This window comes from Chionomys nivalis, chromosome 17 (genome assembly GCF_950005125.1).
Source record: "Chionomys nivalis chromosome 17, mChiNiv1.1, whole genome shotgun sequence".
Taxonomy (NCBI): Eukaryota; Metazoa; Chordata; class Mammalia; order Rodentia; family Cricetidae; genus Chionomys; species Chionomys nivalis.
Window position 1 is genome coordinate 19,918,615 of NC_080102.1, and position 18,097 is coordinate 19,936,711.

At 44.0% G+C, this 18,097-nt stretch overlaps 1 protein-coding gene across 4 annotated transcripts in view; it reads left to right on the forward strand.

The window, feature by feature from the left end:
- The window catches only part of Nsmce2 (NSE2 (MMS21) homolog, SMC5-SMC6 complex SUMO ligase), a 205,070-nt gene that overhangs the window by 137,671 nt on the left and 49,302 nt on the right, over positions 1-18,097 (forward strand). Inside the window, exon 5 of one of the 4 annotated variants that reach the window (XM_057791847.1) lies at positions 14,022-16,498. The exons of the other annotated variants lie outside the window; for them this stretch is intronic. Within the exon in view, the coding sequence (XP_057647830.1) occupies positions 14,022-14,023 (2 nt within the window). The 3' untranslated portion in view covers positions 14,024-16,498. Of the gene's footprint in view, positions 1-14,021; positions 16,499-18,097 lie in introns of those variants that run through there. 4 annotated transcript variants of the gene reach the window in all.

An 18,097-nucleotide genomic window follows, 5' to 3' on the forward strand; every position in this document is an offset into this window, starting at 1 on the left:
TGCTGCACCATCATTTCAGCCAGACTCTGTCCCTTGTCCTGCCCCGGTGTTCTAGGATCTACCGAGACTGGCTGCTCAATTTCACTCAGATAGAGGATGTCTTATCTACCCATCTTCCAGCCCTGGTCGTAGTGTAAGCCACCATTATGCCAATATATGCCAAGTATAGGTTCATATGCAGTCCCCCAGGGAACCCTTACCAAGTGAGCAGAACTGAGAGCAGATATGCTCGTTCACCTCTTAGTCTCTGCCATACTGTTACTGAGCTCGTTTCCTGCTTCCTGTCAGCCTTCCATGAGTCCCTCTTTCCTTAAGTTCTCTTCTCCCTTGCTTCTAATGAGTTGAAGGACTGGTCATTTTCAGACCCTCCCTATGTCTTGCTTTGCCTTTGGTCATACTGAATCTTCTGCCTACTCTACCATCCTCCTATCTCTACCAGTAGAATATAATTTCATTAAGAACTCATGAAGGCAGAAATCATGTGAACATTGTTCCTGTTGATATATACAGTGTCTAATAGAATGGCCGACGTGGTAGAAACGCCATGAGCATTTGAATTAAGGAGAAAGCAAAAAGACAAAGGAGAGGAGATTTGACACTGGTACTGGCATCCATACATTTCCCTTTTAAGTTTTCACTGTGTCTGTTCCTCATCATCCGTTTTCTTCTCACCCCTAGAAACCCAGTAAAGTTTGTGCTATTGGCCCCGTTACGTGTGTGCAAAAGAAAACTCATAGGAGTCACTCTGCTTGTAAGTGGAAAAGCTTTCCACCTGTCTTTCACAGTCCTGCCTGAAGCCACCACTTCTAGAAAACCTTGTTATCCCACCCCCCACCCCTGAGCTTTCCATGGCACTGGGAAGCTGTTTACAAAAATGGCAGTGTGAATGGCTCCCATGGTAGGCGTGTTACATTCCGTTATTACTCCTTGCACTCCTGCAGTAGGCGTGTCACGTCCCATTATTACTCCTTGTGCACTGCTTACATGAGGTCTCGAGGTACTTGGGGTCTTTTTGACAGTTTTTGCTTTCTGTTTCACGCTCCATATGCCAGCACCTATATCCTCCAAGGCTATAAGTCCCTCCAGTGCATGGAAAGTGTCTCTGCATTTTTGTGACCCTCATTGGACAGGCATAGGGATTGTTGTGTGCTGACCTGTCCTGTCTGCTGTCCCGCTGAGTTTGGGGCTCTGTGGCATGGGTTCCGGTGACCACTTCATCCAGGAGTCTTTTCTTCTTCTGCACCTTCCTGTTAGTCCCCGCACGGGAGGCGGAGGGGCTGTTCGCCTTCTCCAGGGGCCTTTCTGTCTCCCAAGTCAAGCACTGGTACTTCTTAGACATTAGGAATATGATGACCAAATGAAAGCTAGCACAGGCTTAGATGTAGGTTTGCTACAAATTTATAAACAAAAATATTGAGTTCGAGACCAGCCTGGTCTACAAGAGCTAGTTCCAGGACAGGCTCCAAAACCACAGAGAAACCCTGTCTCGAACCCCCCCCCCAAAAAAAATTGTCTTTAAATGCTTAACTCAGCTGTGATTGCTGAGACATCACTGCAGACTATAATTCAGTGAATAACCAGCCACCAAATAATTCCAAGACAAAAAAATGCAAAAACTCTTTGAAAAATGTTTGGCTAGAAAAATATTTTAAATCAATTTTGAATATAACTTTAATTATTTGATATAATAGCAGAGGAGGATCCAAAAAATAAGCATACTTGAGATCTTAAAAATAAGTTATCAGGGGCCACATTTCACATAGCTCAAGAGATACTTGCTAGGTTTTAATTGATTATAGTGAAATATTAATTGATTATAGTGAAATGATGTGTGTTGTGTGGAGGGAAGAAGCAAAGGTGTTCACTTAAGTACCAAGAGAAAGAGAATTTCTAAAGCAGTTCCAGAGACACTACACCATCTTTGGAGTTCTCCAGTGGCATGGAGGGGGCGTCCTGGAGCAGGCTCCTGGCCCTCCTCTCAGGTTTGTTCCCCACCCTTCTCTGGTTCCTTTGGAAGAGAGGAAGTTGGGGGAGGCTGGAGAAGCCTGAGGGCAGAAGACAAGGGTAGATGAAGCCAAGACCGGTGTTTGCCATGCCCTGTACATTGCTGGCTCCCGCTCCAGCTCCTTGTTTGCTTTTGTGAAGCATGCCGGAACTGACCTTTCCCCTTGCCCTTCATGCTCTGGGTGACTCAAATGCTGAGCCATTGTTTCAGGAACTGATTATGCGCTGACAGTATGGTAGAGGTATTTCCTCAGCCCTTGCTGAAGCTGAAAGGTGGGTAGATTTTGGTATGCTTCTGCTTCAGTCAGGAAGACCTCTCTTTCTTCCTTTGGGTGTTGTTTTGGTTTCTCCTTCAGTAATACATATCACAGTCCCAGATGCTGAGAACGACCTGATCCTGCTGGGAAGTTGCCAGAGATCTTGTAGCTTTCGCTGGCAGCTCCTAGCATTCGTGTGTCATTTCTGTGAAAGGCTCACCCCATCCTTCTTACCAGCACAAGGGGGCCAAGATGGAAATGGAGTTAGAACAGAGTCAAATGTGGGTGTGTGAGCCATGTTAAGCTACTGTGCTTGCCAGTGCCCAAGGAAGAGCCACTGTAACCAGCGTCAGGGAGGTTTTTCTAAGTAGATTCATGGGATCTCCCCACTCTGAAAGTTTGGAGTTGCCAGTTAAATACATATGTATTTTTCAAAGGAAATCATCAAAAAAGACATTCCACTCTTATTACAAAGCTATTTCAGGGGTAAATATTTTGATAGATGTGGTTCGGCGCACCTGCGAGCTGAGCTGTAGCTTGAGGCAGTTAGAACAGATGGGGCTCTGAGATAGCTCAAGGCTTGGGTTTTCCCCTGTGCGAGGCACATGCTTGGTGGGGGCAGCGGGAGCCCTAACATTTTCTATGCTGATGTTAGAAAAGTAGCTTCCTCGTGAGACAGTCTCATTACTGGAGTTCTAGGATCAGTCTAGGACTTCTCTCAAATAAATGTATAGCAAAGTCTGTTGTGGTACAAGCATTTTGTTAGGGGAGAGAATGAAGTCTGGAGACAGGACTAAGCCGTGTCAAAGCTGCTTAAGTTTGCATCCGATGCAAGGTAGAGGTCCTAGGTTAGGGCATTTCTGGTTGGCATGAATAGCAGACATTTAACAAGACAGAGAAACTGCTGCGAGCTTCCTCACTACTCAGCTTAAAATCCTAGCATATAATTTTTAAAAATAACCCAATGCGTCATCCAACCTTGTGAGGAAGTAAGTGTACCCGTGTGCAGTGCTGGCTGCTTTCCGTGCTCACCTGCCATCTCAGGAGATCGTTGCTTGTGAAGTGACATTTTCCAGTATCCACTTTTCCCCCTTTGACTAAAGTCCTGTCTTTCATCGGCCGTAAAGGTATCTGTCCTTATGAAAGCAGTATATTAGGAGAGATAGGACTTGGTAAACTCAATATAGTTATTGGCCCCATCCTCAAATTAATGTCGAGTGTAGGACAGAGGAAGAGCGAGCTTGTTTGTTGTTGTTGTTTATCTTTATATTTTTGTTTTGTTGAGACAATGCCTCACTGTGTAGCTGGGCTGCCCTGGAACTCAAACCAGTCCTGCCTCTGTCCCCCAAGTGCTGAGTTTTACAGGTATGAGCTACCACACCCTCTCATTTGTCACTTCTTGTTTCCTGTCCCAAGATAAGTTCCCCAAGGGCAGAACCCATCTTTCTGTCCTCATCTAGTGACTGCTGATGAAATGTTGAAGGGCTCATTTTCTCCAGCACCCAGAGCTATCAGTTGACACATTCAGTGGTAATTTTTCAGCACTTCCTTCTTAGTAGCACAAGCAGGAACATGGATACTGTGAGCTAGGCAAGAGTTAACCCTTTCCATCCTGGGTAAGAGTTCCTGATAAACTTTCTCCTTGGCTGAGGAGAGAGAGAACTAGGCCCAGTGCTTCCTCAGAGATGGCCTTTACAAATTGGGGGACTGGCTTTGATTGCCAGAGCTGTTTGTAGATCCCCGGAGGTGCCCTGTGCTTGCGGTGTCTGCTAAGCCCCTTGTGCTCTTCCACTTAACGTTTTGTTAGCCTTTGTGCACACTGCTTTTTGAAACAGCACGTAACAATCGGGGTTTTCTTTTTAACAATATGAGCATTGATGGCCTCTTATTGCACACAGTATTAGAAAAAAACCATTTAGAAATGATTGTGCTAAACTTACTTTAAAAAGGTTCTGTTTAAAGTTCAGCTGATTATAGTATAAACCAGGACTGATGATTTATTCTAGCTATACTTTTTCCCCCTTGTATGCTTTTAGTTCTTGTTTAGGACCCTGACGGGAGAAAGCCCTTAAATTATGTAGATTACTTATTTAAGGCACCTGATTTAGTAGCAACTTGTTGACTAATTGAGGTAACACTTTTAGTTAGAAATAATTAGAAACAGAAAATCCAAGTTGGTGAAGGACATCTCATTATAGTTATAGTTAATTTGTGACTATATTTGGATAAAGTAAATGTGTAAATTTAATAATTTCAGGAGGCATGCTCACCTCCTGATCCTGCCTTACAAACCCATAGTCTTCCTCACAGTAGCTCAGCTGCAGGAGACCCTAGACATTTTCTAGGAAGAAACCTGCTAGGGTACCGGGACTGAGTCAATGCAATCTCAGCTCTGCTCCTTACCTACAATCTTTGTGATGATCATAAGCATATTTAAATGGCTTTCAAGGACTCTGAGCTTTTGGCCAGTGACACCAGTGACAGACTTTCTTCCTTCGAGTCTGTGGGTGTGATCTAGTAAGCTATTTCCCTTCACTGTGCAGAGTGGGCCCTGCAACAGGGTGGGTCGTTTACTCTAGAGCCATAAGCAGGGCCCAGCCTGATGTATGATTCTGATGGTGTTTCAGTGTTGAAGAGGAATGTTTGAGGTTGAGCTGCCTACCAGTTTAGCTGCTAAGGCAAAGACCCAAGCTTGGTCACTGTATTAGTTACCATTCTCGTAGCTAAGACAGAATACCTGACAAACAGATCTGAACGACGGAAGGGTTCTCATAATGGAGAAGCCATGGCAGCAGGAGCACAGCTGGCCCCGTTGTGCCCACAGTCGGGAAGCAGGGAGATCTAACTGCTGGTGCTCAACACCGGTCCCCTGGGAGTGGTGGCGTCCACATTCAGGGTGAGTCTTTGCTTCTAAGTTAAATCTTTTTGGAAACACCCCCATAGATGCACTCAAAGGTGTGTTTCCATGGTGATTCTGGGTCAAATGAAGTTGACAATGAAGATTACCCATCACAGTCATTAAGCATCTAAATTACCACTCATTGTGTTACCCAGCAAGCCTGGTGGAGTGTCCTGAAGGGAATACAGGAATCCCCACGGGCTCTGCTGCACGTCCAGGACATCCTCTGTGTGGCTCAGCACACTCAGCACTAGAGGGGCCAGAAAGCAGTTACATGAGTGATCTGGTGCCTTTGTAGGCCCTGGCTGGAGAGCAAATGCCCTGCCCTGTCTACTGCTCTCAGTTTTCTAGAGAAAGCGGAAATTGGAATGATGCTTTTTAAATATTCACTGCTGATTAAAATTTTCAGAACACTGTAGCTGAACAAAACCTGTTTCTAAATTACAGGTCCTATGTGATTGGGAGGTTGTATAGGGGATGCTAGTTCCCTTGATGTAATAGTTATTTATCTCTTCAGATTGTCGCTTTTGTCTTTTAAGAGAGATAGAGATATAACCCAGAAAAAGTCAGTACTCCATTCTCCCTGATGAATACTTGGTCGTTTCCAAAGTTCACTTCAGCATACAGTTCTCCTACACCACCTGTGTGACACCCAAAGCTTAGGCAGCAAAAATAATACTAACCTGCCCACATCTTCAGAGTATCTGCCATTGTGTGAGGGCAGGAGGCCACAGCATTTGGGACCTGTGTTATACACATGAGTGTAGCAGTGTGGAGCCTCTTGGGCAGCCTTGGCTGGATTCTGGCTGCTTGCAAGTAATTTTGCCTGAGTCATGGAAGGGAACTGAGAGATTTTGATGAGCGCAGCTGTGCTATTGTGGGAGGTCAGTCTAGCAGAACTGTTGAAAGAGCAAGCATAGAGCCAGTGCCTGGCTTAAACCTTGCTTCATGACAGCAGTGTTAGTGTGGGCATATTACTTTAGCAATCTGTGATCTTGCTTTCTGCCTAAGTGGCAGTAGCACAGGCTAAGTATCTCTCATCCAAAAGACTCAGGCGTGGGGGGATTTTTTCTGATATCATCATTTGTTACATGTATATAATGTGATAAATTCCAAGTTTCAAAATAAAATTCATTAACATTTTGCTCAGTATATACTCTATATACACGTGGGCCAAAGATAAATTTTATGCAATATTTTTAATAATTTGTACATGAAACAGTTTCATGGTGTATGATATTCCACCCACAGTAATACTATCTACATCACAGAGTTACAATAATTACATCAACTCTCCAGTACCTCACACGTGGCAAATGCATTGCAGTTATCAACTACTGCTGCTGCTATTGTTTTTAATTACAAAACCATTGAACTTTGAAGGCCTGGGTTCAGCCACTACTGTGCCTCTTAGTAATTGTGGCCACCGAGCTACTGCTTAGTTGATGTTTGTGAAGATCAGTATGATTGAAAAGACCCAAAGATAAAGTGTAATTACATATGAAAGTGCATAAAGGTTTCACATATGAAAAAGTATTGTTTGGTGCTTAGCCTTGTTTCAGAAGTGAGGACGTGGACTAGAACTGTTCCATCTTTGCTCAGCACTGCTCAGACCCCAGGATAAGTCAGTCAGCTGTCTCTGTGACTTCTAACATTCGAGTCATGCTATTCAAGTTGCCTTCAGTATCTTAATTCTCCTGAAAGAAAACATTATACTGTGTTTTGAAAGCATTTGCAGACCGTTTGCACAGTGCCCAGTAAGTATTATTAGGATGGAACTCTCTAGAAAGGGCCTATTGGATCATTTCATTCTGTGATAATATTACAACAGTAATCAACAGTAACCAAGACTATGGTATAATAGTCAAGAAGAAGTTGATTTTTATTTTGGTGTGTGGGGGGATACAACAGCCAAGTGAAAACAGGTTGACGAGAACCCTGTTTCCCTCACGCATTATCTTTATAGCTGGTGTACTAATTGACTCAGAGCTAACACCTGGGTCGTCTATTTTTAAAAACCTACTGAAATCTACATCTTAGTGAGATTCTAGGAAAGAAGTCACAACAGCTGTCCAGGCATCTGTTTGAGTGATGCAGCGTGAAAAGAGTTCTAAATATAGTTAGGACCTAAGACAAATGAATTCCCATGCAGTGTGGCAAGTATCAATTGAACTAGATCAGAAGAACGTGCTGTTAAAAGTAGCCTGAATGGTTTGCTCTGGAAGGCAACAGATGTTTGCCTTGAGTAATCTTTGTTAGCAAACTCAAAATATAATGTCCATTGCCACTTTCCAGGTGCAGAGAACCAGTATACCAGAATGTGGAGTAAGGCCAAGGCGTCAGGCTGACAGTGTAGCTCAGTTGCTAGAGTGCTTACATAGATGCATGAAGCCCTGGGCTCAGTCCCCAGCACCACATAAAAAAGGCATGGTAGTGTTCCACTTGGGAGGTAGAGGCAGGAGGATGAAGGTCATCCTCAGCTACAGAAGGAATTCGAGGCCAGCGTTGGCTGTAGGGGACCCTATCTCAACAAAAGTGTTAAAAGGTATGGCACAGGGCTCTTTCAGGAAGGCTTCACCACATCCAGTACTTCCAGGATAACCCTGTGTCTATTTTGACTTTCCTAGCACCTCAGTTAGCAACTCTTGGCGTCTTCTTAGTCTGTTTTGTATCATTGCAACAGAATTCCATGACTGGTTAGTTGATCTAATGTCAAGGTGCTAGAACCTGGCAAGGGCCATTAGACTGTGTTATCTGATGGTAGAATTCAGAAGAACAAGAAACAGAAGGGGCATCTCAGTGGCTGCTGCTGGTGGTGGTGGTGCTGCTGCTGCTGGTGGGCATCAAACCCAAGTTTTCGTGAATGTTAGATAAGCTCTCTACTGCTAAGTCACGCACTCTGCCTGCGTTCAAGAAATAACCCACTCCTATGAAAAGGACATTGATAACTCATGGGGACAGGGCTCCCCTGACCTAGGAACTTGTTGGTGCCTCAGCTATCCACAGCGTTACATTGGAAATTGTGTTTCTAACACGCGAGCTTTGCATCTGTCCATCCTTCCCATTCCTTCCCCATAGTTCCTAAGTGTCCATATTTGCTGAGAATGGTTTTATACCCTGACAATCCAAAGAAAAAGGTAGACCCCATCTGCCTTCTCCTAGAGACTGAGTAGCAATGTGCATTTTATTTCAGGCCTCATTCTCCCTATAAAGCTCTTAGCATTGTCCGGCACAGTGAATATCAGTAAACCACCCCAGTGTGTAAGAACACGCATAATTGGTAGTAGCTGCCATTTATGGAGCACTTATAACAGTCTAGGAATTCTCTGTACACACATGCATGCATATACATATACACAAAGTGTTTTAATCCTTACAGCATCTTAAGGGTACACGTTATTGTTCCAGCTAGTCCCATTTTAGAGATGAACTGACTAAAGTTTAATGAACTGGAGTTGCTCAGGATTACATGTTTGGTAACTTGAGTCCTTAACCATTGGGATGTTCCTCTAAGTATCATTCCATAGTCCCCATTGCCCATTGACACACAACTCCCCCCACAGACAGAGAGAAGGCAGTATTTGTTCCCTGCCTTCCAGTGCCCAGGAGAACTAAATGCCCTGACTCCCCTGCCAACATGTAACCTAACCCTTTCTCAAGATCACAAACTATCTGGAAGCAGAGGAAGTTATCAGTCAAGCTGAAAGCTGTCATGCTAATAGAAGGCTAATGCTAATGATCAGTAATAACTGGAAGGAAGGGAGGGAGAGAGGGAAGGAGGGAGGGAGGGAGGGGGGAGTCTGTAATAACTGCCCAATTTGTTTTCAGATTGTTCAGACACTTTCACATCTCTGAGTGACCCACGCCTCACTAAGCCTTGCTGTGGTGTCAGTTCCTTCCATGTGGTAGGGGAAGAAATTGAGAGCTATACCATTGCCAGAAGACGTTACCCAAAGCCAAGGGTCAATTTGCGGCAAAGCTGGAATTCAGGTGCAATTCTCGTTCTTTTGTATCCTAAGAAAGTCTTCTCTGTGCAATGATTATTTATCCCAAAACATCAGGTGTTGGGTGACCTTCCTCTAACCCCACCACATATGTCCTTCATCTGTAGGATTTTACCAGTCATGTAAGAAACCTTGAAATCAATACAGTACAGAATTTGCGTCTCTGGATTTGCTGTGAGTTTCCTTCCACATTGCCATGTACCTGCTGCTGCTGACTTACTTCCTGTCTTTCCACAGCTCTCCTGGCAAGAGACAGCAGCAGCCAAGTGTTGTTCAGATAGATGCCCTAACTCAGAAAGCCTTCTCTTGCCATTACCTGCAGTTGCCTGTTCTCTCTGCTTGCACAGCCACTCAAGTCTCTCCTTCAGAAAGAAAAGGCAGCAGAGGTTATTCTTCTGTAGCTGGGGCTGTCCCTCTTCCTTCCCCTCAAAGGAGAGGTCTTACCAGAGATACTCCCTACGTTCATTTTTTTTCTTGAACTACAGACTTCTGAGAGCCTCCACCATTCAGTGAAACGTCTCAGGAAACGCTCATTGGCTGCATCTGGCCCAAGCTTCCGCCCTCTGTTAACTCAGACTCTCTCCATCACCTCAGTGTTTCCAGGCAGTGCTCTTGGGTTTGTTGGTGGTGTTTTGAGGGAGGGTCTCACTATGTTGCCCAGACTGATTTCTAACTCCTGGGCTCAGACTATATCCCTTCTCCAGCCCTGTAAGTATTTGAGACTAGAGGTGTGCACCACTGTGCTGATTCTGTTGATGGCAGTGTTCTCACTCCCTTCTTGTGTTCTCTTGCGGATTCCCTTCTCCGCTCCTGCGCCCATACTTCAAACACGGTTGTTCAGGATTCTCTTTTTGGACATTTACCCTTCTTTGTCCTGTCCCTGCCTGTTCATTTCAGTGGTTACCATGGCTTTAGCACCCATTCCACCTTCATTCTTCTTCATGAGGTCTTCCCTTACGATCTCACCCTTACTGCTCCGTTCTCTCTCCTTTGGGATATCTCCGGAGCATCTCAGGGTCAACATGTCCCTTTTCCTTCCTTCAGTGCCCACATAAGTGGGTCATCATTCACTCCCCAGAGCACACTGGTCATGACTAGTCCAGCCTTCGTCCTCCTCTCCCAGTAACTGCAACTCCATCCTTCTGCTCCTCTGGTATTTCTCAAATCTCCTCTCTCGCCGTGCCATAGCCCTTTCCCAGGGCCGTTACCTTTTGTGTCTGCAACGCTTCTCTCAGCTTTTGTTGTTAAAGTTCTTTATCTGTCAAGGCTTGAGGCTTCATTGCTGGGTGTTTCTTTAGAATAAATACTATTATCTTAATTTGTTCTTTGTACTTCCCTGTCTACAGCAATGTCTAAAACTTAATGTGTCCCCAGTAAATATTTGTTGAATAGGATGGGACTTTCTAGAAAAATCAGAATGCAAGAAATGTGTTAGCAATTTGGGGGAGATTCTTGGAGGAAATAATCTACAGGTACTTGTCCAGCGTGCCTTGTTTGCACAGTTGTTTGGGAACACTGGATGTTAACACGTACCCCTCCATCCCTGATCCCTTCTCTGCCTTTATTCGTACTCACCTGCTGCTTATTCTCTCACATCCAGCACTCTGGCCTACCCAGAGGTGGTTTAGATGCCTCCCATCCAAGTAAGGTGTGGTCTCCTTGTCTTTGTCTGGTTTCTAGAGTTAACTGTAAGCTCATACAAGGCAAAAAAAAAAAAAAAAAGACATGGAAAGCACCAGATGTTTGTGGGTGTGCTACTACCGATCTCTCTGTAGACTAGATCTCTTCCCACTCACCCGAATGTACAGGTCAAGTTTCTTGAGTCCAAGCTAAGAGCCGTTCTTGTATTTCGGGTGAGTTCAAGTTCTAGCTTCTCCAGTCAACAGTTGTTAATCAGACTAGTTGCCCAATTGCTGTGTCTCAATCAAAGCATTTACTATCAAAGCCTTCTTGTTATGAGTGCAAATATGCCATTGATGTTTATAAGAGGAATTATTTTCTACCCTGCCTGCAAACTAGCCACAAAAGCTGGTATATGCATATGATAGTATTGTTGTGTGTGAAGTTTAAGGAATACTGGGTTTTGACATTCTACCTTTGAATAAAATGAGACTCTATTAGAAAATCCCTAGTGAAGAAAGCAGGAAAGTTCTAGGTAAACACCCAAGACGCATAATATTAGAATGACAGCTGCAGTGTTGTCATGGCATTGAGGAAAGTTACACTGTCTGGTAATAGACCTCAAGTCTGTGCTATAAAAATGGTGAGAATGTGGGTCTTAATATTCAGAACAACTAGACATGTCTCAAAGTTGTTATTAAAAGCAAAAGGGTACCAACACAAGTTGACTTTAGCAAAACAAAATTACAAATTTAAGTAAACATTTAGGGCAAATAGTTTTTTCTCATAAGGGACTAAAGCAGGCATTAGAAATAGAAATTATCTCTTTCTAGAATGTAGCATGATTAATAAAAACCCAGAGACCGATATTGGGGTTCAACCTGAAGGTCAGAAAAGCAAAGCAGCCAGCCACTGGCTCTTACCTCTATCTCAGTCTGAAATGGCGATCCTGCCTCCAGGAATCTCAAAATGAGACTGTGTCTGAGAGCTGTCTCCTCCTGTCTTATGTTCCCCTCTAGGGCTGGGATTAAAGACATGCACCACTACTGCCCCATTTTTATGGCTACCTAGTGTGGCTGCTGGGACTAAAAGTGTGTGTGTCACAACTGCCAGGTCTGTAAGGCTGACCAGTGGGATTGGGAGTGTTTTTCTCTCTGATCTTCAGGCAAGCTTGATTTATTAAAACACAAGTGAAACATCACTACACTAGAACACCTGCATTTTTTCCATATAGTGCCTCTTCATTTCTCTCTAAACCAGCCTCCCTGGCCATCTGGCAAAAGATGGCTTCCTCTTACCACTCCAGGTTCTCTGTCTTCTTTCAGTTCAACTAAAGAATCCATACTGAGTTGAAATATCTCAGTTCCAGTTTCAACTTCTCAGAAGGAAATTGGTTGGTGTGGCATAGGTCAGAAATCCCTGTGGTCCCAACAACTATGGCCAAGGAGACAGGGCCATGTGATGGAAGTGTGATGCCATAGTATCCACCCAGACACAAAGCAGGCAATTCTCAGACAGAGTGGGCTGTCATGTGCTAGATTGACCACCTTTCCACCACGAAACTCCAGGGAAGCATGAAGTGAAAAGCACAGAGTAGCAGTCCTGAGCAGGTACACGGTTCTTATAGCCTGATTGCCTGCATCTTCCAGCTGATGGCTCCCCTTACGCCAGGTTCATGCTTCCTGCTGTAGTACATAGAGAAGTGCCCAACCACGGGCAATCATTGTGCCTTTATTCAATAAGCAGAAGAAAATATTAGCTCTGCCTTCATGGAAATTATAGTCTGGTGATACAAATAGGCAGTAAATGTTTGAATAAATGCAAAGCAGAATTGTGGTGTACAGTTCTGGGAAGGAGAGAGGGAGGAAGACATAGAACTAGAACGAAACCTTTCAACAGGTGTCAGAACACAAGGGAGCTGTATGAATATCACCTGTTCATCCCAAGAGGATGGCAATGGTAGTCATAACTTTCTGTTTGCATATTATCTGTTCATAATCTTGGCACATACATAAACACTGGTTTGCATTTAAACATTTACTGGTTCGTTTAAAGTATTAGCTGCTAAGAGATTATCATAAAAACAAACAAAATATAAATACATGCCACAAAATGTTAGTTGGTATCTTTTAATATTGACTGACATTTTTTAATTCTTATTTTCCAGTTTCAAATGATAGACTCCCCGCCCAGAGTTTGATGTAATTATAAAACAGTATCAAGTGGCTAAGTTTACAATAGGAGTTAAGAATTCAGTCGATCTTATAAGGAGATTGGAATAAACTTTTACAAATAACGAGCAAAAGATATATTCTCTTTAGGACGTGCAGGCAGGTTTTAAAGATATGCCAGGATGTGTTTGGTCTATATGTTGGATTGTCTCTAGTGATCTTGGTGATGGTAAAAGGGACCAGGGGTAAAAGAATCTAAGAAATGTGGGGGTTTTGGAGCTAAGCTAGCATATTTGTTGCCAATACTAACCAAGAAATCACTGTGAAAGCAAACCAGATCTAAGAGTGTACTTCACAGAGCTTTTACCTTGCTTTATTCATTAGAACAGCTCCTGTTGGTGCTTACTTGAAGCTTCTGTATAAGCAACTGCAGACCTCAGTGACTGATTGCTATAGATTCTTCCCTCTCCAAAGTTTGGATGATACTGGGACCATGCATTACATGTCATCTTTCCTCTTATGTCCTATGAGTCTTCTGGGTCAGCTTTATTGATAGAATCACATAGTATAGAATTCACATGTTCACTGGCTTCCACATGTTTACATAGCTGTGTAACCATTTTGACAAGTGTAGCAAAAGAAAAAAAACCTCTATTAGTATTCACTTCCCATTTTCTTCCAAGCTCCCCCAACTCCAGCAACTGTACATGGAAGTTTTTTCTCTGTAGACTTGCTGTTTGGGATTTTGCATACAAGTATGTTCATGTAGTCTGGTTTGTCTGGCTCCTTTGATTCAGCATGATGCTTTCCAGTTTCATCCATGTTGAAGCATGTATCCACACTTACTCCCTTTCATGCCTCTTAATCCATTGTACAGACATGTCACCTTTATCCACTCAAGTGTTGGTGATCATCTTGCTTGTTTTTCTCTTTTGCCTGTGATGAATAATGCTGCCTGAATGTTTGTGTACAAGTAGACATGAGATTTTGTTTTCATTTCTTGTGGTGTTTATCTCAGAGTGTAACTACTGGGTCATATGGTAACTCTTATGTTTATCCCTTTTAGGAACTGCCAGGCTGTTTCCCACAGCGACGGCGCCATTTTACATTTCCACCAGCAGTGTCTGAGGGTTCCAATTGCTCCACGTCCTCAGCCAGCACTTGTTACTGCCTGTCCTTCTTACTGCAGCCACTGTAGTGGGTGTGAAGTGGGGTCTCATTGTTTTGGCTTACATTTCCCCAATGGATTCATTTCTGTGGTGTTTATATTACTAACCTAGGGCAAAAATTTAAGTCTTGTACTTTTATGTGAAAAATCACTTCATATGACTGGATTGGCTTTCTGAAACAAGCTAGTTCTATACCAGATAAATGTTGTTCATGAGGTTATACTTGTTAAAAAAAAATATAAAATATCACTCGAGAGGCAGAGGCAGGCGGATCTCTGGAGTTCGAGGCCAGCCTGGTCTATAAGAGCTAGTTCCAGGACAGGCTCCAAAGCTACAGAGAAACCCTGTCTCGATAAACCAATATATATATATATATATATATATATATATATATATATATATATATAATGAAGATTGCACATCCACCTGGGACATTTGTTTTGCAGTACAAATTCATTCACAGTGTTCTTTATCCTAGCTCCTCCAGTGCTATTATGTGACTGTACTGGCTAATCCAGACAGCACTGTGGTTAGACCCCAATGTGGTGTCACTAGGTGAACACTTGAAAATGGAGATGTGTGACTCTGGTTTTGTTGGTTGAGATTAAAGGTGGTTTATAGCACAGTAAACCCTTTCTCCCTACTCTGTGTCTCAGCATGGGCCGAGAATCTGCCACCAGAAACTCCTTAAGCTAAGCCTTCCTCGACTGTCATGTTGCTGTGATGACCTCAGGTTCTGACTGCAGAAGAGAGGCAAGAGCCCTTTTCTGACTCGTGTGCCTCCCTGTCCTTTGTTTCCAGTAAAAGCTGTGCCGCTTTCAGCCCTTGCCTCTGTCTGCTTCTCTGATGTTTTTGTCAGTTCTTGCGCCTTCTGTCTCTTTGGAGCTCCTCGTCTGCCATCCTTGTTTCTGTTGTGGAAAGAACGTCATGTGCAGCTTGGGAGTGTGAGTTTCGCCAGCTCTCCAGTGTGTACAGAATGAGAAAAGAAGGGGTGTTGAAGGAGGAAAGACTACTGAGCCAAATTCAGAAGCTGCTCTCTCTAGAAAGAGTCCCAGCATGCCTCAGGAAGCTCCCCCAGGAAGGAGCACCTCCCTGAAGACCCATCCTCCTCTCTGGCACACCGAGAGCCACACCAGAGCTCAGCCTCCTGTGCACTGTGCACTCCTGTAGGGGACAAAGGGAAAGAGAAAGAAGAATAGAAAGTTGTCCCTTCGTACTCTGTCTTTTCTGCTCCTCAACCTAATGTGGGCTTGGGGCCCAGCTGGGAGTGCTGGAAATAACTAGACTGATGGGCAGAACTTGAATTTTGCCACTCCAGAGTAATGGGAGGCGACAACTTAACGAAGCTGGAGTTAAGCCTTCGTGAATTCACTTTTGACACTCTTTTGTTAATTAAAACACTGCTCTGGGTGAAGCAAGCACATCGTGACCCAGTTATGGTGTTGCTTTTCTAAAGGTCCTGGACCACGAGATAATCCTCACCTGTGTGCCTTCCGAACTCCACAGAGGAACCAAATACTATTCAGTGATGTGCTGTAGGAACTGCGGTTTAGTTCTGATTTTTAAATGACTAGCCCCAGCCGGGCGGTGGTGGTGCACACCTTTAATCCCAGCACTTGGGAGGCAGAGGCAGGCGGATCTCTGTGAGTTCGAGACCAGCCTGGTCTATAAGAGCTAGTTCCAGGACAGGCTCCAAAACCACAGAGAAACCCTGTCTCGAAAAACCAAAAAAAAAAAAAAAAATAGGGCTGGAGAGATGGCTCAGCCGTTAAAGGCTAAGCTCACAACCAAAATATAAATGACTAGCCCTCAAGTAATAGAAAAATGAATGATGGCAAGTCCTTACTAAACCATCCTGTGTGCTAAGTGTTATGTGAGAGCCATGCAGCGCCCTCTGAGGTAAACACAGTTGTCCTCCAAGTGAGGTGTGATGAAGGTCAGTGCTTGCCATATTGTTTGCCCCATAGCTCAACTTGTCTGTGGAGCAGACATAGTGAATACCCTAGGAGGAGTGGAGGAGAAGGGATGTAGGATGGTTCCCCACCTCCTGGTACCCTAGGAGGAGTGGAGGAGAAGGGATGTAGGATGGTTCCCCACCTCCCGGTACCCTAGGAGGAGTGGAAGGGAGGAGGTATATGAGGCAGAGCAAGGCTCTAAAGGCTAGACGAGAGCTTACCCAGACTAAGAAGCTAACTGATGGGTTTGGCTGTGGTGGAGCTTATTTCTGTTCGCCTTTTGAGTTTGGCTGTGGTGATTTATACAGGAAACTTCGGGCTCCTTTGCCTCCTAGAACAGAGGGAATGAAGGCCGAGGAGAAGCCAACTGGTTTGTTCTGTAAGAAAATGATCAAATGTGCTTCTGTGGAACAAAAATGGATTTGAAATTTTGCTTGTTCTCTTATGAAAGTAAAATAAAAAAGGGACGCTACTTGAACTGATTTTCTGATTTTACATAGAAAATAAGAGTGTTCAGAACCTGAGTATACTTCCTCGCTGCAAATGTTGTTATCCTCAGTCACTTGCTCAAGGAAATTGCCATTACCTTACTGTACTGTGAGGATTCTAAATATCAGCAAGCTAATCTCTCTCTCTCTTTTATCTCTCTCTCTCTCTCTCTCTCTCTCACACACACACACACACACACACACACACTTTGAGCAGCCTCTTGCTTTGTTGTGATTGTGCGCTCTCCGGTTAAGGTGAGTGTCCGAGTATGCTGGAGCTAGTGCTGCATCCCTGTGAAGATGCCCGTGCAGAAGGAAGCTCTTGGAGTCAGCCTGTGTCCCCGGAGCTTCCCTCGCCCGCTCTTCCCCTACCACACATGTAGAAGCAATTCTTTAATGCACTCTCTAAGTGACCCCCTTTGGGAGAAGACTCCCTGAGTATTCTAATAGGGATTATTTCTCTGAGTTTAAGGAAATTTTATGTTCATTGAGTCTTGTTCTTAAAACCATTCCTTCTAGAATGACACACACTGAGAACTAGGGTGGGATGCCTTAATTAGGAAACGTTTGTTGATTGCTTCCAATAAGCTAAACAATTATGCAATGTATCAGAATATGAATATGTATGCTTTGTAATATTAACCCTTGATGTGGAAGAAGCAGCCTGAGCTTTGAAGTCAGGTAATTGCAAAAATAATGCTGACTGGATGCCAGGCACTGTTGCAAGCATCTTTATAAGTTAGTTCACTTGTCCTTACCTCAGCCCTCTGAGGGTGCATTGTTAATGTGCCCATTTCACAGATGAGAAGAAACCCGAGGTGGGATTAAGAAAGCTGCTTCAAGTCTGGGCCCTCTGAGTGTAAGCCAGCGATTGAAATCAACCTGACTGATTCCTCCCTTCTGAGGAACCACAGTCAAAGCTTCCAATTCTGGGGCTGCACTTCGGTAGCCAGGCAGTGCTAGGAGCTAACCTGTCCTCACAGTACTTTGCTGACCCATAAAAGTGGGCCAGGCTCTTTGAAGAATTAAGTGGAGGGCCCGGAGAGATGGCTCGGTGGTTAAGCACAAACACTGCTCTTGCAGAGGATCCGGGTTTGTTCATTGTCAGACAGCTCACTGCCTGTAACTCAGCTGAGGGGAGTCCAATGCTGCCTTCTGCTTTCTACGGCCACCTGCCCTCACTTGTATACCTACCCACATACAGAGATACACACAGCACATAATTTAAAATAATATATTATTTCTTTCAAACGAATTGAATACTACTGAGCACGAGCAGGACTCTTAATGGTGACTCTACACCTAATTCACTTATGGGTTTCTTTTTGTTTTTTGTTTTGTTTTAGTTTAGACCCCACCCAGAGAGCTTGTGATTCATTTCAGTACCCTGTGGTATGTGGCCTCTTGTGACCAATTTAAGATCCCTGTGAGCATCACTTCAGAATAAGCAGAGTGGCTTTTTAAATCACTCTCTTGATGACTATACAGCTCAAATCAGGATTAAAACAGGACAGTGGTAAGGAGCCAGCT